At 35.8% G+C, this 26,226-nt stretch overlaps 1 protein-coding gene across 1 annotated transcript; it reads left to right on the top strand.

Annotated features, from left to right (window-relative positions):
* Positions 1 to 13,859: 13,859 nt before the first annotated feature.
* On the top strand, positions 13,860 to 23,962 carry LOC149532114 (PHD finger protein ALFIN-LIKE 3-like). Its single transcript, XM_089811446.1, has 5 exons — positions 13,860 to 14,506; positions 14,855 to 14,887; positions 18,564 to 18,792; positions 23,064 to 23,196; positions 23,365 to 23,962. Exons 1-5 carry the CDS (start codon positions 14,407 to 14,409, stop codon positions 23,632 to 23,634), a joined length of 765 nt encoding a protein of 254 aa, XP_089667572.1. The 5' UTR covers positions 13,860 to 14,406; the 3' UTR covers positions 23,635 to 23,962.
* The last annotated feature ends 2,264 nt before the right edge of the window (positions 23,963 to 26,226 follow it).

Here is a 26,226-nt window from a genome sequence, read left to right as displayed (position 1 = left end):
TGGCACTGGATTCATGACTTCTTCAAGTCGCTCAGGCCTGAACCCTTTTCTTGGCACATGGTTATATTGGGTGATTCCCCCAGAATCCCCTAGAAATTCACCTAGATTTGGCATACCTTCAGGATGGAGATTTTTTTCACGCTATGGAAAGATAGAAATGCTATTCTTTTCAGTCACAATTTTCTTGATATTAATATTGCTATGTACACTAAGGTTTGCATTTGTAATAATGTAACTATGCAGATTCAAGTTCAAGCTAACAAAGTGGCCTTGGAGGTGGCTCACCTACAAGAGCTACTGAACCATTGGGGCAATGCCCCTTTCACTATTGCTAGATTTCCTCTTGATGCTTCAGCCAATACCTCAATGCCTCGCGGTCGTTGTCGACGATGCCATTCCTTAGGTCGTCACTCACACACCCTGCACTCCCAAGCTTCCCGCCACCACTCTCTAGTAGTGGCGATGGTGGATGGAGGCACCACTCAGCTTCCCCGCCCTGTGATGGCTTTGGCTGGTCCTCGACTCCTCCTCCTAGTGCTTAGTAGGCATTTTTTGGGAAATGGCCTCACCTGGATTTGGCGATTTCTCCTCCGCGGCCAAAGATAAAAGATGTAGAGGCTGTCACTAATCCTACTGCTACTGTTGATGACGGCTAGACTATCCCCAGCCCGCCCCCCAATCTGAAAGATGATTGGGGTTTTCATGATCGTGATGAACCATCACCCTCAGCAGGCACTGCTTTGGTCACCCGAGGTTGCTTTTTATGTCTTTTTTTGATGAATAGCGTTTGATTTTGACTGCAGTCGTGTGAACTTTCGCGAGGTGATCTTGTAGCCCTCTTAGTATATTATTTATTAATAGAAAATGACTATTCATCACAATTTTTTTTTGAAGAGTCACAATTGTTCATAATTATGACCCTTTCAAAGGTTCGCATCCTTTTAATATCGTTGATAACTTTTCAGTCAACCACTTCCTTATTTTCTTCATATTACTTTCCTCTTCCATTTTGCCTTTTTGAACTCCTCTCCTCTTCTCTTCCTTTTTTCTACTCTCTAAAATAAACTCTCATCCCTTTTATATCTTAATTTTAAGGAGTCATGTCTATTTGTTAAACATCTCTTGACTTTTCATTAGATTTCATTAATTTATATTATATTATATTATTTATTTACTTACTTATTTGTATTTATTTTATTTATTATTAAATTCTATTTAGAAAATTAACATACTTTCTACAATATGGTCTCTTGTATTTAATTTTATTTCTTTATTTACTCATTGAAATTTTATTCCTTTTTAATTATTTAAAATATCATACTAAATATTATTTCATTAATAAAAAAAAGATTAAATAATAATTATTTCCTAGTTTTATATTTTAGTATTAGTTTTAATATAGCTTTATTATGATTATTTATTTAATAACATTGTATTATCTAATTATTATTAAAATTTTATCTTAAAATGGGGATATGACAGTGTTCTCAATGAGTTGTAGCTCATAGATGTCAAGGATGCAAGAAAGTGCCAGATTAAAATGGGAGAAAAGACTTTGTCGTTTCCCCCCAGTTCTCCTTGGACAAATCCCTCAAGCATTGCACACACGCCCCTTGATTTCAACCTCCAAATTTAGAAAACTCAACTTCCTATGCTCCATAGAGTCTGACTACAATTTACAACTTTGATTACATTTTCTTAATGATTTAATTTCAATTTTAATATTAAAAGTTTGTTTAAGATACAATTTTAATTCTTAGAATCAAATATAAAGAATCATTATTAAAAAGATATATTTATATACATTCAAACGTAATTTTGATAAATAAAATTAATGTAAATTGATTTTTTCAATAAATCTCATATTTTAAATATTAGAAATAAAAAGCGTAAAATCTTAATAAAGCTAGAATGAGACATCTGTTTGTATGAGTCTCGATGTTCAAATAGGATCTATAATTTTAACAAATAAAAATAAAAATATCCATAGCAATTGATTATAGACTCGATTGAACTCCGTTCTAAATTTTAATAATAGTATTATTTCTAGAGACTTCCCTATTTCTATAGACTCGGTAGACAAGTATTTTACAAAATTCTAAAATTTCTTCGATGGAATGGTTGGCTAGAAATGGTTATATTTTTTGATCCATGTAAAAATCCTTGCAAGCTTACACTTTCAAAATTAGTTAATAAGTGATGAACAACAATTTTTTTAATGCTTGAGAAACAAGCAACTATTTGTGACAAGGATCTTCACATATCTAAGAGCGTTGAACAATGGCTATGGCTTTTCACTTATGGCGATGGACAGAGGGCTTCTAAAAAGTTTCTAACATCTTCTCAACAAACCATTTTGTATACACCCTGCAATCATTATTGTTGACGAGACTAATTTTTCTTTTGAGGCATTTGGATGAAGGCTCACATGCCTTGTCCATGTTTTTGAATTTTTCCTAAACATAAATTTGGTCGCTTGCAACTACAACCAATTATATTCAACTTTTATTTATGCTTTGATAAATGTTTGTACCTTGTTCTAGAGCTCCCATTTTGGTACAAGATGCGAAAATAATGACAAGGGTTGAAGAGCTTGGCTTTATACTAGTTGATTGCATTCATTTGCAATATTCCAACTTTAAGGCGTTCCTAAACAATCCATTTTGTGCATATCTATGAACAATCACATTCCTTCAACCTACATCTTTTTGAGGCATTTTATTGAACAATTCAAGCCTTTTGCATGCTACTATTTCATCAGTAACAATAGTTCAAAAGCTTTTGTGTGGCTGCAAGTATATGCAATGATGGAAAATAGGGAACACACACTCTTCACTCTGGATAGATGATACATTCTAAATATTCTCGCATTCAAGGAAATCTGCATAGTTCAATAGTGGTTTGTTTGCTTTGAATAGAGGAAAGTGGCTAAATTCATGGTTAGCGTTGATGAAGTGGTGAAATATGTAGGAAGCTTGGGTATTATATCTAGAAAAATCTGGGGAGTGTAATGTCCCCATCTTTTTAGCATCTCAATGGAGTTCTTAGCCTTTACGTTCTCCGAAGGCTAAGTGGAGAAATAAGGAGAAATTGATTAAATAAATTTATTATTAAACAAATTAAAATTAAAAGGTGACTTTATATTTAATTAATTTAATTTTCTAGAAGCATAACTAATTATTGTATTAGAAAGGGGGAAGCTTCTAGAGAGTGCATTTTGTAGAAGTACAACTAATTATTGCCTTCGAAAGGGGGAATGTTCTAGAGAGTGCAATTAAATAATATTTTATTTCCTTCCAGAAGGGTGAAGGAAAGTAATAAATAGGGAGGGTAGCCTCATTGTTGAGCATCAAATGTGTTTCCATCTACTCTTTTGGATAGCTTATGGAGCCAAGGGTTTATGTAGTTGTTACATTGATCATTGGGAATGAACACTCCCATTGATTTGCATAACTGAGGTGGTGAAATATCTTCCAAAGGGTTGCGACTGTTGGAGAAGACAAATTAGTCTTTTCATTGTGCCAAATTTGTGACCTAGGGCCAGCTTTGTGGAGTAAGGAATAAGTTGGAATTCGCTACAGTGATTTGATATAGGAAAATTCATGTTTTTGGAGCAATTCCAAGTTTTTATCTACTGCATTTTGCATTGTTTGAGAGTAATTATTTAGGGTATTGATAGGTTTTTTTAAATCTATTGTAATTTGATTTATATTAGAGTTTTATATTAGAATTTGTTGCCCTAATGTCTTATTGATGTAGATGCATATTTTCTTATTTGTAATTAGTGTTATTCAAAAATAATTGCATCTTTATTTTTAGTTGTTTTGTGTGTTCTTTGGAAGCGTATTTATTAAAGTTTGACATTTAGAAAGCAATCAAAATTTACATATGCAATATATCTCTTGCTTGCAAAGTGAATTAGAGAAGAATTTGGTTTTATAACTAGTTGGGGTTATTACATTGGTATCAAAGCTAAATCTTGCCATCCTGAGGGTTTAGCAATCACATGCAGCCACTTGGGGTTGGCTCTCATAGATTTTCCACTCGCAGGCAAGCTTTGTTTGACAGGGAAGAAGATTTTGGCAAGAAGCCAGACACCATGGGTGACAAGCAAGAGCATAGCCCACCAAGAGACAATAGGAATGAGGATCAGGAAACAAAGGAATTTTTCAGAGCAATGGTTACAGGACAAGAGCAGATGGCTCAGGCTTTACAGGCACTCACCACCATGGTTGAGCACATGAACCCACAAGATAGATGAAATCAAGAACAAGGGGATAATAGGAGTGCAGTGGGATTGCCTAGAGCTCATAGAACTCTTTCCTAGAACAACAGATAGACCCACACATCCTATCCTTGTTAGAGAGGAACCAATATAGGAGCCAACAGTGGAAGCTAAGGATGGGACATTTGTAGATATCCTTATGGATGCTAATGATGAATGGGAATTACAAACAAGGTAGGTATATGATAGAATGACTTTTGAGAGGCTTGTGAACCAAATAAGAGAACACTATCATGCAGTAAGATAGAATAGGAGACATTGTGGCAAGGCTAATGAATTAAAGTGGGCTATAGGGAAGCTTTCCTTGACTACATTTGATGGGAGTAGTAGAATGACAATGCAAGCTTGGATTCACAAGTTTGATACCTTTTTAGCATTGAGACCTATGACAGAAGTTGAGGCAATAAAATATGCCACGCTACATTTAGAGGGAGCCATAGATGATTGGTGGTACCATGGGATGGTTACCCTTCAACATAACCAAGTGACTTCGTATCAGGACTTCGTGGACATGTTGGTAGAAAGGTTTGATGAGAAGCATCCAGAAGTCTCCTTCAGGGAGTTGACATAGTTGAGATAGGCAAGCGAATTGAAGTATTTCATTAGTGATTTTAAGAGGCTATCCATTATGGTGCCATATATATCAGATAAGAGATTGGTTGTTTTGTTCACTAAGGGATTATCCGAACCACTGAAGGGTTGGGTAAAAGCCTTTGATCCATTCAATTTGCAAGGAGTGATTAAGAAGGCTGGAAGTATGGAAAAAGCAACCCCAATAAATAAATTTCAATCAAAGGGTGCATGATCTAGCAAAGACAAACCATTCTTCAAGAAACTTGAGAGGAATGAGACAAAGGCTAAAAACAAAGATAAATCATTTGCTCCTTTGGATAGAGAGACATTGAATGATTTAAGGAAGAAAAAAAATTGTTTTTATTGTAAAGGACCCTATGACATGAACCATGAATGTCCTTTAGGCCAAAGGGGAAAGCAAACAAGGTTATGTGGGCTTAGCATGAGGATTCTAATTTTGAAAATTCAGAGCAACAATATGAAAATGAGGAATCAATTGAAGAAAAGGAAAGCACATATGATATAGGTGATGAGAAGACTAAGGGTAGACTTAAGGAGGCCTATCTCACTGGTGGAAAACAAGAGGGATCATTCAGGATGAGAGGGGTATTAGCTGGTCAACAAGTTATTACTTTGCTTAATACAGGTGTTATTTACAATTTTATTCATTCCAGATTGATTGAGAGGCATGAGATATAGATAAAGAAATTTGAGGGTCTAAGAGTAAGGGTAGCTGATGGCTACATCCTCAAATGTGATAGGAAGATTACAACTCTGCCCCTAAAGATCAACAAATTTGATTTCAAAGCAAATTTTTATGTTGTTAACATGGGTGATACAGATTTGGTCTTGGGTATGACTTGGTTACATGACATAGGGGAGTTCACTCACAATTTGAGAGATATGGAGATGAAGTTTTAGTCAGAGGGGAAGACCCATATACTTAAGGCCATTTGTGATAGTGGGTTTAGGATGATGTCTTGCAAACACATGGAGAGCTTGTTGAGACATGACTAGGTTGAGTGGGTAGCCTATTGCACTTTAATGCCATCACAAGGGCAACAAAAATCAAAATATCACCTAGACATACAGGAACTGAGAATCAAGCACTACAAGGTTTTCAGTGAAATACCACTAGGTAGACCTCCAGATGGGGTATTGAGCATATTATTGAGTTAGAGGAGGGTGCTAAAACCATCACGATCACACCCTACATGCATCCAAAGAGATTGAAGGATGAGATTGAGAAAATCATCAAGGAACTACTTGCTATGGGGCACATTAGACTTCTTTTGTAGTTTTGGTGAAGAAGAAGGATGGAACTCTTAGGATGTGCATAGATTATAGGGTCATGAACAAGAAGACTATAAAAAATAGGTACCTCATCCCACAGATTGATGAGTTATTAGATGAGCTACATGGAGCATGTTTCTTCTCCAAAATTGATTTGAGAGCAGGCTATCATCATATCCAAGTCAAAGAACATGATATAGAGAAGATGACACTTATATGTCATTGTGGCCATTTTGAGTTTGTAGTTATGCCATTTGGGCTAACTAATGCTCCAACTACTTTTCAATCCATAATGAACAAGGCTTTTCAACATCACTTGAGGAAATTTGTGTTAGTCTTTTTTAATGACATCCTCGTGTATAGTAGGACATGAGATGAGCATGTGTGGCACTTAGACATTGTGTTGAGCATTCTGAGTAGGGAGTCCTTGTATGCGGAGGAGTCCAAATGTGATTTGAGATTATTAGAGCTATTATATCTGGGTCACATTATTAGTGCTCATGGAGTACACATGGATCTTGAAAAGATTCATGTTATTATTGAGTGGCCTACTCTAGTGAACTTGACACAGTTGAGAGGATTTTTGGGGTTGTGTGGGTTCTAAAAGAGGTTTGTTAGTGGATATTCCAAGCATGCAACACCCTTGACGAACTTGATGAGAAAGGGGGCTTTCTTATGGACTCTTGAGGTACATGAGTGTTTTGATAAATTCAAGGAGTTGATGACTTCTTGTCCAGTGCTCGTATTACCAAAGTTTAGCAAATATTTTGAGTTGCACTATGATGTATTTGGCGAAGGTGTTGGAGCGGTGCTTATGCAGGACAAGCACCCAATTGCTTATGAGAGTAGGAAGCTCAGGGGGCCTGAGAGGAACTTCAACATTTATGATAAGGAAATGTTGGCCATAATGCATGCTTTGGCCAAATTCAGGTATTATTTAGTGGGTAGCAAATTTGGCATAAAAATCGACCACAATAGCCTGAAGCATTTCTTGGGACAGTGAGATCTTAATGATAGGCAACAGAAATGGGTGAGTAAATTACATGCATATGATTTTTGAAGGATTTGATCAAAACAAATCCACAAAACCTTCAAATACCTACATGCAAAAAAACCTATCACATAAGAAAAAGATGAGAGGAGGCAAGGGTTTTGCTCTAAAAATTATGCAAATGTATTCTTAGAAAAGGAAGAGATAAAAAAAAATTACAAGAGTTCAACCTTAAAGGTGAACAAAACCCTAAAGCCTAAGAAAGCTAGGTTGCACATTAATAAATAATAAAAGAATTAATTATTAATATACCTAAGAGAAAGCTTAAGCACTAAAGAGTAATAACTTAACTAATTAAATCAAAATGATTTAAGTAGTAAGAAAACAAAATATTACTCTAACACCCCCCTGCCCCTTAAGCTAAGCGAAGGGGATAAGATAACCTAGCACAACTATGAAAGTAGGAAATGGGTCTAGGCAACAAGGCCTGATCAAGTACCCAAAACAAGGAAATCTTTGTAAACTGGAGATCAAGGAGAAAACCCGGTGGGAAAAACTCCTCTCCAAAAAGAGATAAAGAAAAGAAAGAAAGAAAAGAAATGGCTCAAGAGACTCTCTCAAAACCATAAGTACAACCAACCCCCCCCCCCCCCCCCCATCATGAGAGAAAGAGAAGAGACACCAAAGCCCCCTCAGAATGAGAGGTGAAACTGGAAGGCCTGACTGATGCTCAAAGAAGAAAACATAAGGATCCTGAAAGGGAATCCCCAATGCAGGTGTGTTGCCACTATCATGAAAGAGGAGATGAATGTCCTCTATAGAATCCTCAACAAGTGCACCTGGAGGATTGATGAATGGAGCTGGAGGGTCAGGCAAAGCTAAAGAAGAATCCTGTTGAAGAGAAAAGACCTCAACTGGATGTGGTGAGGTAGTCAAAATAGTGATCTTGAGAACGATACAAAGGTTTAAGGGTCCTGACTGCACCACATGATGCTCTCGTAAAAGAGAAGAGTTGTGCTTTGACAATGAAGATGGTGGACCAAAGTGCAAGAAGGTGTAGAGATGGGTGGTATGATCAACTATCCTTGTAGAAATAAGGCCTCTTGTTGCACTATCCTGAATGAAGACTGAATCTGCAATGAACTCAATTGTCTTCTCTGATCCATTGTGTGTAATCTAATAAATCGAGAGAAGGTTTGTACACAGAGATGGAACATACAATACATTATTGAATGTGCCATCCTGAATGCCAACTGAACCTTTCCCATAGGCTATTAGGGTAGTGTTATTCCCCATTAGAATATGAGGAATGGAAGAAGCCTCAATAGTAGAGAAGACACCTTGAGAAGATGCCATATGGTGAGAAGCACCTGAATCCAATATCCAAGGGACCTGGGAAGGGGATGCAATGGATGCCCATAATGCATGACCGTATCCAAAATCTGGTGTAGACATCGAAGAGATGGAAGAAGATTAAAAGGCAAACCCCTGTGAGGTAGAAGAGGATGGAGAGGAAACAGTGCTCTTCTAAAGAAGAGCTTGTAAATCTACAATCATTTTCTCATAGCCATCAAATCTCTTCTGAAAATAATGTGACTCATCATGAGGTCCCTTCCAACAATAGGAACAAGTAGGAATCTCAGTCATCTTTCTCTCCTTCTTAGAAGAAGATGATGGACCAATAGAGTGCTAAGAAGAGGAATCTGATATCTGCTTCGACTTTTGTGTAGCCTGAGGTGACTTGGCAAGAAATGCTTATGACTATGAACCTGTAAGTGAATCCATCTAAGTGAGCTTGGACTGCTCACGAGTTAAGTGATCACAAAAAAACCTTACAAGAAGGCATAACAAATCTATTCCCCAAAGCATCTTTGGTGGAATAGCATGTGGAAGCAAATATCTGAAATTCCCTCGAAGCTTAGAGAGAATCAAATAGATGCACTCAGTATCAGTCTTCGTCTTTCCACAACCTTGCAACAAGTATCTCTATTGAGTAAACTTCATCAAGAAGTCATCAATAGTTGGAAAGGAATTTGACACAAGTGATGTAATCTCTGTCTCTATCTAAAGTGCCCTGAACTCATTCACAGTACCAAACAAGCCATAAAGCTTGTTCCACATATCTAGAGGAGTATTACACCCATCCAAATGAAACTGTAAACTATTTGATACCTATAATGCAATCAATTTGATTGCCTCGTCCATTTTGTTTTGATGTTGCATGATCTCAAAAGGCCTCTAAAAAATAGGCTACACAACATCTAAACATGACCATAACCCTTTTGACTAAAGAAGCCTAGTCATCAAGGTCTTCCAAGTGTGATAATTGTGAGGGGTTAGAAGTTCTAGAGAAGAAGTGGTCTTAACCATTTTTTTAGAAAGGATTTATTATGTTTTTTGATATATTGATATAATAACAAAAAAAAAAGATAAAAGCAACCCCCACAATGTAATAAACTGAACCCCAACTTACAAATTGATTGCATAAATGAGAGAAGAGCAAAAAAGCTTCAAATATGAATCAAGAATACTTGGTACCAAATATTGGTGAAAAGACTAAGAATCTGGAAAGTTCTTGAGAAGAGCTTTTTGACACTTTTTTTAAAAATAGAAAACAAAGCTATAACGAAAAAAGTTATGCCCTCGGAAGATAGAAGCCATCAATAGAATTCGGGCACCAAAATAGGTATCAATCTAGAAAAAAATCCCAAACATTTCTTCTCCATCATCTCCATCTCAGAACTAGCTTTTTGATGCTTCTTTCGGATTGGAAAAAGACCCTCGTATGCTCAAGTTATCGCAAAAAAATTGATAGGGCCCTCGGAAGAAGATAAATTATTAAAAAAGAAGAAAAACAAAACCTTTTAAAACAAAACATTGCCTGAGCGAAGCTTTGGTGGCAGAGGGGCGGAGTCCATCTAGGGCAGTGCCAAGGCAGAGCAGAGTAGGGTAGAGCAGAGAGGTGGCAGCACTTAGGCAAACCTTTGGCGGTGTGACGCTGTAGATAGAAAAGCCAATGTCGGCATTTGAAAAGTGACTGTCGGAGCTGGGCCGGGGCCAGGATGGTGCCGAAAAAGAGTTTTTTAGTGCCAGTAACCTCTTGTGGGCTAGGAAATAATTTTTTTGCGTGCTTTTTATTTTATTTTTAAAAATTTATCTCGTAACATGTGTAGAGGCCATATGACCCTGTTGTGCAATTTTTTTTGCCTCTCGAATCAACGTTGTCCAAAAAAGACAAATTTTATATGAAAATAAGGGTTTTAACGCCTTTTGGATCCAAATGTGAAGTCCGTTTGGCCTCAAACTACTCTAAAAATTAGTGACCCCCTTATTTTTTTAGGAAATACCCGTAAAACTCCATATCTATTATGTCAAACCCTTATTCTCCTTTTTCTCCAAATAATGAACAAGCTGCAGCAAATCTGGCTCTGGTACCATGAAGGATTTGATCAAAACAAATCCATAAAGCCTTCAAATACCTGTATGCAAAAAACCTGTCATAGAAGAAAAAGACGAGAGGAGGTAAGGGTTTTGCTTTGAAAATTATGCAAATGTATTCTTAGAAAATGAAGAGATAAAAAACAATTACAAGAGTTCAACCTTAAAGGTGAACGAAGGTCTAAAGCCTAAGAAAGATAGGTTGCACATTAATAATTAATAAAATAGTTAATTATTAATGCACCTAATAGAAAGCTTAAGCACCAAAGATTAATAACTTAAATAATTAAATCAAAATGATTTAAGTAGTACGAAAACAAAATATTACTCTAACAATTTTGATATTGCCTATTTCAAGGGCACATAGAATGTAGTAACAGATGCCTTGTCATGAAGACCCCACTTGAACTCGATGAAAGATATATCAGAGGATTGGAGACATTTGATCCTTGTAGAGTATGCAAAGGATACATAAGCATCAAGATTCATAGATGGATTAATCCAGAGTAGTGATTTCACCCTTGTGAATGAGATCATCATTTAAAAAGGGCACATTTATTTGGTACTAGGGTCAAAGGTGAAGAGGATGGTGTTGAGAGTTTATCATGACTCACGTACAGTAGGACATCTAGGTTTTTACAAAACTTACCGACAAATTCATGAGCGTTTTTCATGGAAAGGGCTCAAAGATGAGGTGTTGCAATATGTTAGAGAGTGTCCTACTTGCCAACAGACTAAATAGGAGCACTCTTACCTAGCTGGCTTATTTAGGCCACTTCTGATTCCTAATAAGAAGTGGGAGTGTTTATCCATGGACTTCATCATAGGACTGCTGAGAGCCCAGGGTAGAGACTATATATATGTTGTTGATCCGCTTACAAAGTTTGCCCACTTCTTCCCAATCAACACTACATACACTGCTACACAGGTCAGATTTATTCTTCAAAGAGGTATTTAGGTTGCATGGTTTACCTCGGAGCATTGTGAGTGACAAGGATAGTAGGTTTATGAGTCACTTCTAGCAGGAGTTGTTCAAATTGTGTGGCACAAAACTCATTCCAAGTACTAGCTACCACCCCCAGACAGATGTTCAAACAAAGATAGTGAACAAATGGGTGGAGGGATACCTCAAGAATTACATAGCAGGGCAACATAAGGCTTGACTTAAGTAGATATATCTATGTGAATATTGTTATAATTGCACTTATCACATGTCTATCAAGATGTCACCATTCATGGCATTATATGGATATGAGGTACCCAATTTCATGGATTTGTTGCTATTAGGTAGTAGAGTGCCCAGTGCTGGAGACTTATTACAGGAGAGTCAGGACATTGTGAAGGCTCTTAAGGATAATATAACTAAGGCATAAAATTGACAAAAGCAATATGATGATCAGAAGAGGACTGAGCAGACTTTTGAGGTAAGTGATATGGTATATTTGATGTTGCATCCTTACTATTAGTCCACTCTCAAGAAAAGTGGTGCCGAAAAAATCAAGCCATGTTATTATGAGCCTTTTAGGGTGATCAAGAGAGTTAGAGAGGTGGCTTACGAGTTGGATTTACTGGTAGAGAGCAGAGTTCATAATATTTTTCATATATCACGTCTCAAAAAGGCATTAGGACACCAAATTGTTCCTTCTATAGTGCTTCCATCCTTAGACGATGAGGAGAAATTGGTTTTAGTACCAAAGGCTATCATTTGAGTTTAGGGAGAGGAATTTGAGGAGACGTACTATCAGGGAGTACTTGGTGAAGTGGAAGGACTTGCCAATAGAGGATGCCACTTGGGAGAATGAAGAAAATTTGCAGCATCTAGAGTTGAGATTGCTTGGGGACAAGCAATTTCAAGAGGGGCGGATTGTAATGTCCCCATCTTTTTAGCATCTCAGTGGAGCTCTTAGCATTTACGTTCTCCGAAGGCTTAGTGGAAAAATAAGGAGAAATTGATTAAATTAATTTCTTAAAGTAATTAAATAAATTAAAATTAAAAGGTGACTTTATATTTAATTAATTTAATTTTCCAAAAGCACAACTAATTATTGTATTGGAAAGGGGGAAGCTCCTAGAGAGTGCATTTTCTAGAAGTACAACTAATTATTGCATTGGAATGGGGGAAGCTTCTAGAGAGTGCAATTAAATAATATTTTATTTCCTTTTAGAAGGGTGAAGGAAAAGAATAAATAGGGAGGGCAGCCTCATTGTTGAGCATCAAATGTGTTGTCATCTACTCTTCTGAATAGCTTGTGGACCCAAGGGTTTCTGCAGTTGTTACATTGATTGTTGGGAACAAACACTCCCATTGATTTGCATAACTGAGGTGGTGAAATATCTTCTGAAGGGTTGAGACTATTGGAGAAGACAAATCAATCTTTTCATTGTGCCAAATTTGTGGCCTAGGGCCAGCTTTGTGGAGTAAGGAATAAGTTGGAATTTGCTACAGTGATTTGCTATAGGAAAATTCATGTTTTTGGGGCAATTCCAGGTTTTTATCTACTACATTTTGCATTGTTTGAGAGTAGATATTTAGGGCATTGATAGGGTTTGTAAAATCTATTGTAATCTGATTTATATCAGAATTTGTTGCCCTAATATCTTATTGATGTAGATGCATATTTTCCTATTTGGAATCAGTGTTATTAAAAAACAATTGCATCTTCATTGTTAGTTGTTTGGTGTGTTCTTTGGAAGCATATTTATTAAAGTTTGGCATTTAGAAAGCAATCAGAATTTACATATGCAATATATCTCTTGCTTGCAAAGTGAATTAGAGAAGAATTTGGTGTTATAACCAGTTGGGGTTATTACAGGGGGTTATAACAGGATCAGCTCAATAGTTGAATTGTAGCATGCGGAAAATTGAGAACTTTCCAAAAAATGAAAACTTCTATTTTTGATTTTTTTTGAATTTAAAAAATAAAATAGTATTTGAGAAAATTCAATACAACCAATCATAAAAGAAAAATTAATAACTAAAAGTTCATTTAAAAATTAACTGAATTTTGAACTTTAGAATTTATCTAGCTTTAATCATAAAAATTAATTGTGACCCACTAATAGAAAAACATTAGTCCATGTATAAGGGGGCTAATAACTAACATAAGTTTGTGCCTTAAAAAAATTCGAATTAAGATCCTATTTCATAGAGCTCGTAAAGGAGGGATTCGAATAACAAAATGGCATCCGACGTGGCGTGACTTAAAATAAAGCATTTTCAAAACTTTTAATATTATTTGTTATTTATTTATTATTAACCTCAGCTCTCAACGAAGGAGTATGTTCTTGAGGGCATAAACCAGAGGACACAAAGCCATGGTGTAAAATTTGATGAATTTAGCCCCCCCTGGTGTGACCAGGGGATTTAAAATGGACATTTCTCACAAACAAGGGTTTTTTATTTTTATTTTTATTAATTGATCTACGTCACCACTCACGTGCCCATCATTACTTCGGGAGATTCGAACTCGGGACTCCTGGAAACCTAGGAAAAATAGCCGAGCACATAAGCCCCCACCCGCGGCCCCTATATGACCCTGGCCTTCTTTAAAACATTTATTCCCACCCTATTATTTTTTTTAGCCTTTGAATTTCTTTGCCTGAAATTTTACAGGCGCCTCCGAGACTGTAGAATCTCCCGCCTCGGCTACCAGAGCTTCTCAAAGTTCTTCATATCTTATGTCGCAGGGATTTACAGGGCTTGGAATCTTTGGGAAAGTTTTGTAAACCACTTAGCTGTAATTTCAGTGGTTTTTGTGTTCATGCTCTAGGTTTTAGCTCGGTTTTTGTTGGGGTTTAATCAAATAAGGCTAGTTTAATATAAGAGATGGAAGGCGGTTCGGGGCAGTACAATCCGCGCACAGTGGAAGAAGTATTTAAAGATTTCAAGAGCCGCAGAGCTGGAATAATAAAAGCCCTTACGACAGGTAATATATTTTGTACAGAAGGATGCTTATTTGTGTCTATGTGTATGTATTTATATGTTATTACGCTCGCTGTATTGAAAGTTTTGTTCGTTTTTTTTTTTCTCTCCTGTGCTGTGTAAAATCTTTAATTTGTTGTTGCTATTGTTGTTATCAGTAGTTCTCGTTCTCCGTTATGTTGTTTGCGTGTCTTGTGTGGAATTGTTTGCCGGCCAGACTTGGATTGTTTTTTATGTTGGTGCGATTCGTCATTAAGTATACTGTAAGATTTCGTGGAATCCGTGCTTTTGCATCTGAGATTAGTTGAGCGAAGGTTATTGATTGTTTACTGGTGTCGTCGTTTTGACGCAGATGTGGACGACTTTTATCAGCAATGCGACCCGGGTAAGTTGTTTTTGCTATTAGCTATTTTGATTTGAACATGGGACCAAAATGTTATTTTTCCCAATAAGTTTTATTTTTTTAAATTATTATTTTTTATTTTCTTGGAAATTGTGTATTTTATGCATACTAGAGATTTTGTTTATTTAAACTTAAAATTTGAGGGGTGGTTATGAGACTCCGGTTTCCTGTTTGAGCCTCAAATTTCAGTATTCGATGCATTCTTACACTATAACTCTCACCCGACAGGTGAGATCCTGTGGTCTACTCATAGCAATGACAGCTTATGCTAACCTTCAGATCTCAGACCCACCTACTAAGAAAGAGAAATGAATGAAAGTTCCAATTAGCTTACGAAAATAAAAGTTTTTTTCTTATGTTGTTATCGGTCAGGGCCGGCTACATGTTTTTTTTAATAAATTTTATGCAGTTTTTAAATTTTATTGAATTCAGGCATCTGTTTTAATTCATAGCAATCCCCTGTTTTAGGCTTTGAGTAAGAGATTTAAATTATTGTGGTTGCTCATTATTGGATACATATTTTTCATTGATAAGCAGGTCGCACATAGTGAAGAAAGAGGATGGATTGAGTGAATGTGGCTTTATGTTTTAAGTCGAGCGATATGATTTAGACCCAAAATAAAATACGGGTGAATTAAAATTTAGGTTAGATGTACTTGACTTGGCTAAGTCTAGTTTCGTTTCGGGATCTCAAAAAATGTTTTTTCAAAGGAAAAAAGGTGCAAATATAGCATGAGACATATCCTTTAGAACACTTAAGTGCATGAACAATTTACTGTATTTTTGTTTGTGAACCTTTTGCTATGTGGAATATTAAATTACCATTGAAATTTGATTTTTTTTTTTCAAATATTTCTTCAAAATGCAGCTTTATTGCTTCAATAAAGTATTTTTGTTACAATTTGTTGCCTGACCTCTTTTAAGGCTAAGATATACGGAGACTGGAGCTTCAATTTTCTTGTAAGGCATGTCCCATTGTATTTGGAAAGCCTTCTCAATAGGGACGATTATTATTATTTATTTTTAAGATGATTTTGAACTCGTGAGACTTGGGGTACAATTTAAAAACAGGGCTGATTAGCCGACCAAGTTTGAGCTTGGCTGGTGAAGACATTCTGCCACAGAGGGTACTCTTTTTTCTTGTTTGGAAGCCAATTCTAGCGACTAAGGGATTACATCCTAATGACAGGAACTATGTTGACAGCAGTGTATATGGAGCTGGAGTACTATTAATCCTAAGAAATAATAATGTAGTTGACTATCCATGATGCCTCTTTTTAATTTTTTCATATATTTCAATTTTAATTTTTTTAATTGAAATATTTTTTTTTTGGAAGACATGAGCTAGTCATGAGCTGGAGTCCTGTTTAAGCATAAGAGTACTGGAGGCTTGTGATGATCGATGAAGTTAGAATTGTGTTTATATTCAACATGGCCAATTATTGGGCATGTCTCTAATGTAGTCTTAGTATTAGAGGCAGGTCTACTTAGGCTATAAGTGTAAGTTACTTCAACTTGATGCCGCTTGGACATGCTATAGTAGAATACGGATATGTACTTTAATCGTGATTTGAGTGCATAGCTAACGCAAGGGATTGATGTCTTACAGTTTCTCCCGGTTTCCTTTGAAGGGTGATCCAAAATTTCCCCAGAATATTTTTTTTTTTCCATGTTGTAGATTTAAAGATTCTTTTAGATATTAATTATGATCAACTTCTAATACCTGTTGTGTAAGATGGGAAGCCTTACGCTGTTTCTGGCAAGTGTCACTGAAGCAGTCTATCATTGAGATTTATACAAGCTGTTCACTTGATTGGCAGACCCATTGTTAGACTTGCGCTTATTTTCATTTGCATATACTGTTTCAACAATTGATGCTATTAGCATGACTATAATTGATTGAGAGCGATGGCATCGAAACAACCACTCTTGCTGAATTATTCGACTGCTTTTGTCAATTAAATGATTTTTTTAAAAAGTTTAGTTTCAACTTTTTAGCAAGATTCACAGTTATTATAGGTAGAATGTAATCTTTGTTTTGGTGGTGTTTAGCAGTCCAATGTATCATCAGAGCTGAGTCTGTGGACAACTACCATATGTTTGTTTTGTTCCAAATAATATATATCTTCTTAGAAAAAACATGTGTAAACTATAAAATCTTAAAAAAACTTTAAGGTGTGAATGTTCCCCCATAGAATTAATCTTCAGGGAAGGAAGTTAAAGAGGTGCTACACGCCTCAAAAGCCTGCCAACCTGGAAGCATGACTCTGGGGTACGAGAGTCCAGTTCATTGTTTCAGCATTGTCATTGACTCCTGAATAACATTGCTTAGAAGTCATATTCAGGTCTCCTGTCCTGTGATTATTGCGGACATAACTGTCTAAAGAATTTCAATTTTGTTTTCAAACATAGTGGCATGACCCATTGGTCTGGGATTTTGTTCCACTATAATGGTCCAACTTGAACAATATTCCGATTTTATCATTGTGTTGTTAATTCTAAATGAGCCATCAGTTGAAAAATGATAGAGAACTTATGCTTATTTCATCATTTAACATGGTCTTAACTCTCAAGTTCCATCTGTTTGCAGACGTACAGCTAATTTTATGCTATAGGATGTGTTATTTGATCTATCTAGTAGAGCAATTATGTCGTTTTTGTCACTATTGGATTTAAAATGTTCAAAAAACCTGTTTAAGGTACTCGAATATGTTTTCTGCTTTATTGCTACATAACTACTGAATTGTTGTATAAATTTTATTGATAGAAAAATAGGAAATGTGTATTATGAGGAGTCAATAAATTTTAAAGCAGAAAACAGAGTTCAGAAGCTCTGACAGGGAAATCCTGTGTAAATTAAACTGTGAATGTTAGGCAACTACACATTAGTGTTCAACAACATAATGATACTGTGGAGTTTGGATTACAAGACACGCTTCATTTCCAGCAATTGTTAAAAACTGGCCTGTGAAAGTACCCATCAAACCATTTTGCCAGGCACCACAAAAGATCTGTACAAGTGTCCTTTTACAGTCAAAACTGAGAAGAGACAAAATCAGGCATGGCACTGGGAAGAAGGTACCTATATTACCCCAGGTTTTTGGGAGGGGATGGGAAGTGGGTTTCTGGGACAGATAGTTTTTTTTCCGGAGCAGGGGACAGCAGGGGATGTCAGTGGTAACAGTTATATAAAAAATAGGAAAAATTTAAATTTAGGGAAATTTTAAATATTCATATAAAAACATGGATAAAGCATGTATATATAAATTACAGAACTTTAACATATAATGTTTGTGTTAAATAATTTAACTTCAGAGTTCGTATGAGAGTGAGAATCAAATAAATTTCCAAAACTAAAATATTAATTTATAGGACAGTTAAGGGAAAGGTTTTTGAAAATGGGGATGGATCAAATTTTACTGGAAACGCATCTCTGGGTAACGCTGGAAGATACTGCCCTTGTATTATTTTCTGGTTTGTTGGAATTTAAAATAGATTTGAATAATACCTGATCATTGCAAGTCTTCAACGTTTCAAGTGATAACCTAACCTCCTCCTTATCCTTAATTTTTTTGTTTAAGACTCTTCTATGCGATTTTACTCTTTTGGAGTTCCCAAAGCTCATGACAAAAATAATGGAATGGATTTTGTGTTGCAGAGAAGGAGAACTTATGCCTTTATGGATTTCCAAATGAGTCATGGGAAGTCAATCTTCCTGCTGAAGAGGTACCTCCTGAGCTTCCTGAACCTGCGTTGGGAATCAACTTTGCAAGGGATGGAATGCAAGAAAAGGATTGGATATGTTTGGTTGCTGTTCACAGTGATGCATGGCTGCTTGCTGTTGCCTTTTATTTTGGTGCAAGATTTGGATTTGATAAAAATGACAGGTAAACTATTGTTTTTGTTTTTGATCAATTGTAATGTTTCTTGATACCCTTAGATATTCAAGTCCAAAACGCAAGTTATAATGATTTGAGCTCTAGTAGGCTTATTTTTGTTGGATAAATTTTTATGGTTGATCTATTTTATAGAGAAGCAAGTCTTATGATAAGCTTTTAACTTGTACTACTGTTCTTTTTAATCAATAAAAGGCTTTATGCCAAATTTATATTGACAAAGTTACATTTATGCTTAGTAGTTGAGACAACTGGGGCATGCTCAAGTCAAACCAAAATGACAGTCCTGTGACCAGTGACCTCCATAACAAAAAGAGACTGGAGGAATTAAACACAGTAATGTCAATTACTCATATTACCCTAGACGTATATACAGGGTTAGAAATACACATTATCAACTGGAACCATACTTATTTGCTCCAGAGCAAGGAAACTAGACATCAGGCTGGTGGGAGAAGAGAGACATCCACCACAGCCAGAGGAGCACTGTCTTTTGGGTCATTATCACTGAAATCCGAGCTATCATCGCTGAAGGCATCGTCCACATCTCGCAAATCCTGCAGCTGCATATAATTTCTGACCCACACATCATTAACGTCCACGTTATCCGCAAAGACCATCAGGTGTTTCAGAATATCCGAAGTCATTCTAATCACAGTATTCTTTGCCTTGCACCACATTCGGTGCCAAATGGTTGGGATAGGAAACCAAGGGACTGGCCTGCCATTCTGATTGAACGCTCCATAATTTGAAGGGTGAGAAATGGTAAGATATCTGTCAATTTGCTGGATGGCCCAATCCAAGTACCTTATAAAATCCTGCTTGTGCAAGGCTACTACCAAATCAGCCACTCATGAAGATGGGGCGTTGACGATACTGCCAGGGTCCACAAAATCCATGTGGACATTGTCCGCGCCAAAGTTCCCCAACTCATCCGCAGCACCATTCAACTCTCTCTACACATTACTTTTGTATTACTGATTTTGATCTCATATTTGAAAAATCCATTTCTTTTTCACAATTATATTAGTTTAATTGAGCATAAATTGTTTTTTCAAAATCTATACCTAGTGGGTTCTAAATGTTTTCAATATTCTTTTGGTGTCCAAATAGAACGTAATCCTAACCTAACCTGCAGATTTATCATTTGGCAGGGTTCCCTGCCGATTCTAGGTATGGGACATATCAGAATTGGGTATATGCCAAAAACACAAAAACAAAACAAACAAACAAACTTGCGGATTCACACAAGCCTAATCTGAACGTATCTGAGTTTGATGTCGCATTCCAAAACTAGTCTGCTCAAATTTTGACATATTGGTGAGATTTTTGAAATATTTTCTCCCCACATTTTAGAGAAAACCATAGATCCATAGAGTTGTCTGATGGGGGGGAGGGGGGTTTGGGATATGAGGAGCAAAGGCCTAAATTTGGGGATGGCAAAGAGACATCAGAGGAGTGGGGATGGGGTGGCACTGATGTGGCTCCACATGAGTACACAGGATCAGCTTATGAGAAGGTTTTATGTTTAGAATTATTTAAATTTGAGCTTGTCTTTATATTTGATAGCATTTTTTTAACTATATGTGCTAGTTTCATTAATGTTACTAAAAAATAATAATAATTTGAGCACAGATAAATAAATATTGACTTCTTATAAATCGTAAAAAATGATATTTTATATTATTAATATTAATAGAAAATTATTTATTTTACTTATTTTTAAATTTATATAATTAGCTGTCATGTTGTAGAATAGTTTTTAACTTTCGACTTTCAAGACTTATAACTATATATCCTTTAACTATTTAAAACATATATTCTCCAATTTTAAATATTTTCAGACCTACATTAAGGCAGGGAGTTATATGCTATGATTTTTACATGTACAACAATATTTTCACATCCACAAATTTAGAACGAACATAAAATATGAAGGACAAAAAAGGCAAACAACAAAGAGACTTTCAAATATATTAATATTAAATGCAATTAATAAAGGCAAAATGGCAGAATTGTTGAATATTAGCAAAAAAAATCATGAAATTCATGATAGGTTTGTGTGGGTTCCATATTCTAATTTAAATATTTAATCTCAACCTTTAATTTGTAGATAAAGATTTTGGTCTGACTCTTTAATATAAATCCCAACAACTTATTCAAAAATTAAAAATTAAAAACAAATATAAAAAAATGCTTAATTTAAAAACTTCTCATAACCTACACTTTGTGTACCCTTCTAGAACCTCATTTACTTTTCTCATCATGACCTGCCAATATAGTGATCGTACAACTTTAAATGACAAACCATTTGCATATATATATCTCTTGCAGCACTTTGATCAACAAACTCAAAAAGTGTTGACACATCGTACTCATGATGGTATCAGTCAACCTAACAACAGATTCCACCTGTTCCGACCAAGTGTCTTCTAGGATCATCTACATTACATTTGTTGCCCTTCCAGAATTGGATTGCCTCGACAAGAACCTACTTTGACTAATAGCCATGCCAAGAAGTGGCTCTCACACCTTCATTAGTCCCCTGAGGATGATTGTTATGGGGTCTCAGCAATCTATCCAAAAATTAAAAATTAAAAATTTGATAGTAGTAGATACTAATCATGTAATTAATTTTCGAAAGTAAAAGGCAAGGTTGCAGGGGGATCGGTTTTTTGGGGTGCTTAGGGTACGGGTACGGCTAGTTTTAATAGGGGACGGGGTTCTTGAGTATGTCAAACTTTATTTTTAATTATACTTCTATATTTATAGAAAATCTGAAATTATGAGTCATGATAATGGTATTTAAAACAAGAACAGTGATAAAGTTTGCCAATGTAATGTATTGTTTTCAGTTTCAGATTTGCTATATGTTTGTAATAATAATAGATGATAAATGTTTTGATGCATAATAGGGAAGGCAGACTTTACACATGAACAAGAAGATCATAAATCACATGACAATGACATATTGCAAACGAAAAATTTCTGCCTTGAACAGTGATAAAGTTTATTGTTAAACAATATTGTATTAAAGTTTCATACTGATTAGGCATTGAATTAAGCCTGATAAACAAAAAAAAAATAAAAAAAAAATCAGAAAAATCTTAATCAAGGTCCGTTAGCTATGATGCTGTCCACCAACCCAATACATGGGATATGTGCATCCGGTACTTGAGTACATGGGTATGAATACCAGAGGTGTAGATACGAACACCCATGCAACCTTGGTAAAAAGAAATATAAATTTGCACTTTCATTATAATTTTTTAATTATATTAAAATATTCTGTATGTCCTTGTTAATATTCTATAGTGTTTATAAATATTATAAATTTCATAGTTCTCAGACGGACTCAGCAAGGCTGACTCTACTCGGGATTTGACAAAAACTGGGTTTCTGCGCAGCGTTGCCTAGGTCGAGTTCTTGCCAGAACTAGGAGAGTTTTGGAGAACCTTGGGAACTATGATTGTAATGTAGTAAAAATACGTGTATTGTCACATATTCTAGATTTAACCAACGGATATGAATGCATTAATGATACAAACCCAACCTTTGATTTTTATTGGTCTAATCCCCAAAGCAAAACAGTGAACCCAAAACCCAAGTGAGTACCAGGACCAATAACATAGGATAGTGGTAGCGGTTGCTGCCTTTTGATCCCAAACTATTGTCCTTTCCAATAGGATAGTGGTAACGGTTGCTTCCTTTTGAACCTAATCTATTGCCGTCCAGGAATTTCATCTAGAAGCTATTTGGTGTCTTCAATTCTTTACATTCATGCACAGAAGCAGAAGTTCTGAGAGAGAACTATTCCCTATACGTGCATTGGCAATTATGAAACATGTGAAGAGTGTGAGTAAGAAGCTGTTGAAGAAGTTAGGAAGATTGCATATCATCTTGTGGATTGTCTGGAATAAAGCATGTATTGCAGGACTTGTAGAGCTGATGTCATTGTGGACTTTTGCTTCTCATCTTGTAAAATGTGGAGACAACAAATTACTTTTCGATTGCAAAGAGCTAAAAAGTTATCTTTGGAGTTCTGGTGTTTTTAACTCTTGTTCAGCCAGGGAAGACAATTATTTCTGCCTGATGCAATTTGGTACTGTGTAAGGATATGCAATTCGTCCTTTGCATGCGTTATGATAGGATACCTTGTATTGTCTGTATTTTGTAACGACTGATGTTCAGTGTGTTTGCAAGATTAATCTTCTAGTATTTTGTAAGCTATCGGATTGTGAAAAAAAATCTGTTTTTGACAGGAGGCGACTTTTCAACATGATTAATGAACTTCCAACAATTTTCGAGGTTGTAACTGGGATGGCAAAACGACCGGTGAAAGAAAAATCTACTGGCACAAACAGTAGTAGTAAAAGTAAGGCAGGGGGAAAAATGGTGAGTATTTTAATTCTGTCATCATGAGAATAGAATATCAACCTCATTAAGTGTGATTTGTATTTTAAGCATACATTTCTGATACCCTGCAATTTTATTTAGTTAGATAATTTCTGGAGTATCTGAAGATTTTTTTAACTTTTAGCCAGTTGTTTTTCCTTTCAACAGAGAGCATCTGAAGTTCAGATGAAAATGTTGAAGACACCACCGCCTAAGGATGAGGATGATGAAGACGATGAAGAGGAAGAAGATGAGCATGGCGATACCCTCTGTGGTGCTTGTGGAGAACATTATGCATCCGATGAGTTTTGGATCTGTTGTGATATTTGTGAGAAGTGGTTCCACGGTAAATGTGTGAAGATTACTCCAGCCAGGGCTGAACATATCAAGCAGTATAAATGCCCATCCTGCACCAGCAATAAAAGGGCTCGGGGTTGAAGATGAAGGAAAGGTGTTTTCTTTTTAGTGTCATAGTCAACAGTGGTAAACCCTTGATGGTTTCAGAAGAATAGTACTTGCAAGCCCAAGTGTCTGTGTGCTTTATAGCAGTTCGATGGAAATTTCTTCAGGGGGCTGCAAATGAAACCATTCGAGGAAAAAAGTGTTATATATAGCCTCTGTATGAATAGTGGTTAGTTCTCTGTGTGATGTTTCATTCTTAGTTTTTTCTTCCTCTGTTTACTGGAAAAATGCTGTAATATTTTTATCAATCTTGTACTGTATAATAAGCTATTCTGATGAATGCTCGAACAATGTTTATGGTGCATGTGTTAGTCTATTTAATTTCGTGCACACCCGTGTGGCATGTTTAGTTCTCGGATGTTAAGTATCTTAGCAAATAATGTTGTATAAAAGGCACATTGAAGATTGCGAGTGCTTTGCTGCGTTTTATTTGAACTTTATAACTATGATCTGTTCAAAGTAGACTCTCACAAATACTTGTGTAGGTTTTAGTTTATTCGTTTCATGTACAGCAATGAAGGTTCCAGATTCAATCTTCTTGCCGTATGATTTGCATGCATATTACATAATGTTCTGGTATGCTTTTCGAATTATTTAATGTTCTGGTATAATATAATTCATATTCATAATGTTCGTTGTTCGTTGGGCTTTCTTGGGTATGACATGAAATACGCTAGATTTTTAGTTCTTTTCCTAACGAATTATTTAATTGTTGTTTCTTGGGCATGCATGGCAATATACCGTTACGTTTGATATTCTTATTGGTTTTGGTTCATTTGTTTCTGTTTCGAAATTGCTGATTTATTAATGTATCTTTTTATTTTGGAATTTTTTCATTTTGAATTAACTGGTGTCATTTCATTCTGATCCCAGTGACCTCTTCAACCTGTATACCCTGGTGAATCGATTTGGCTTACAAAATCTCAGGGAGCCTCATGTGTGATAAGATAAAACATTAAAAAATTATAATCTTTATGAGAGTATCTAGAAATGTACAAAATCAATCCTATTTACTATAGAAAATCGACTGGTAAGTTTAATCAAGATACGCCTTTTCCAGAATGACCAATAATTGTGAATAGGATGAATCTATGTCTAAATCATCTCAAGTTTTTAGATATTTTGGTTCTTGAATTGAATTAGCACGGATAAGGCTCTATTTCAAGAATTGTGGTGTGTTGCATTAATAAGTCGCATTTACAGATGCTCTACATTAACACTAAAACGAACGCCGAGGATCAATTGATATGGTGGGATACGTTGAACTTGTAAATAGTTGTAATCAAATACCGTCATACAGGATCTGTACTTTTTATTTCATGAAAGTTAATTTGATGTTTTTGTTTATGCAGCTTGTGCAAGAGGTGTTTTGAATTGAATACTCGAAGTTCACAATCGGTGAAAGTAAAAATACATAAGCAATCCATGAAAGCAGATATTATTATCTTTGAATGCATGAAACCAACCTGGGTTAACCAACCTAACCCACTACTCTCGCTCTCGTTTGGGACATACCAAAGAGTGTGAAGACAGGAGATTAGATTGCAGCTGTAGTTTATTAACAATTCAAGTCAGCTTTCAGTTGCTTCTTTGCAGTGACGATGTTGATAAGGAGGAGAGATTTTCCATGGTAAGTCAAATTTTGATGTTGCGATCAAGATTAGCTGTGTAGTTTTTGAATCAAACTTATTGACCCACATTACATGAGAAGTGGTTCAGAACCCATTTTCCATGAGAATGAATGATCACTACACTCATTGCATCTAGGTGATGATCATAGAGGCAAAAACATGAGGACTTCTAGGAGGTTGCACATTCCATTGCTACTCCAATTCAAACATGCTTAACCATAATTTCCTCCAAGATTAAGTCACCTTTCTTGCAACCCCTTTTGCTTTTGGGGATGCGGATAACTGGTTGTTGGTGGAGATACTTATGAACATATGCCTCTTTTTCATAACTCAACCATTGGACACAAGAAAACCTCTTCCTAGATCTTTTGACATTAATGTTAATTGTCATTATCACCGTCAACCTGACCATGACATTAAAAGGTGCTATTCTTTAAAGAATTCTATCCAATCTCATTAATTCTAATGTTACATCTATTGATGCTAATATTAATCATGGAAACAAGTTTGTTGTGCCTACTAATCAGAACTTGCAAATCTACACTAATCAGTTGCCATCTCAATACACCAATACTATTTCCCACCCCTCTTCATACACTACACCCATTATTTATGATGTTAAAGTAGAAGAATCTAACCATGTTGAGCATGTCCAACTTGAACCTAAGTTTCAACCTAAACCTAAATCCAATCTCAACCTGTCACTTTCCTTCCCTTCGTGTCCTCATTGATACCTCTTACATTGTGAATGTCATAACTAAAAAAGATATTTTTTTATAAAAAATTGAATGAGGATTTCTATGATACATCCAATGTGTGGATTCAAGCTTATTTCACCTCACAATTCTCTCTTCCTATAGAACTTTGTGGTAAGGTTGAGGGGAATATTTCCCTTCATACTTTCGATCGATCTCAAGTTAATCTTAGTATTTTACTT

Source organism: Cupressus sempervirens, chromosome 11, assembly GCF_028749045.1.
Source record: "Cupressus sempervirens isolate cs-2001-9-10 chromosome 11, ASM2874904v1, whole genome shotgun sequence".
Lineage (NCBI taxonomy): Eukaryota > Viridiplantae > Streptophyta > Pinopsida > Cupressales > Cupressaceae > Cupressus > Cupressus sempervirens.
This window is presented reverse-complemented; position numbering and strand designations above follow the sequence as displayed.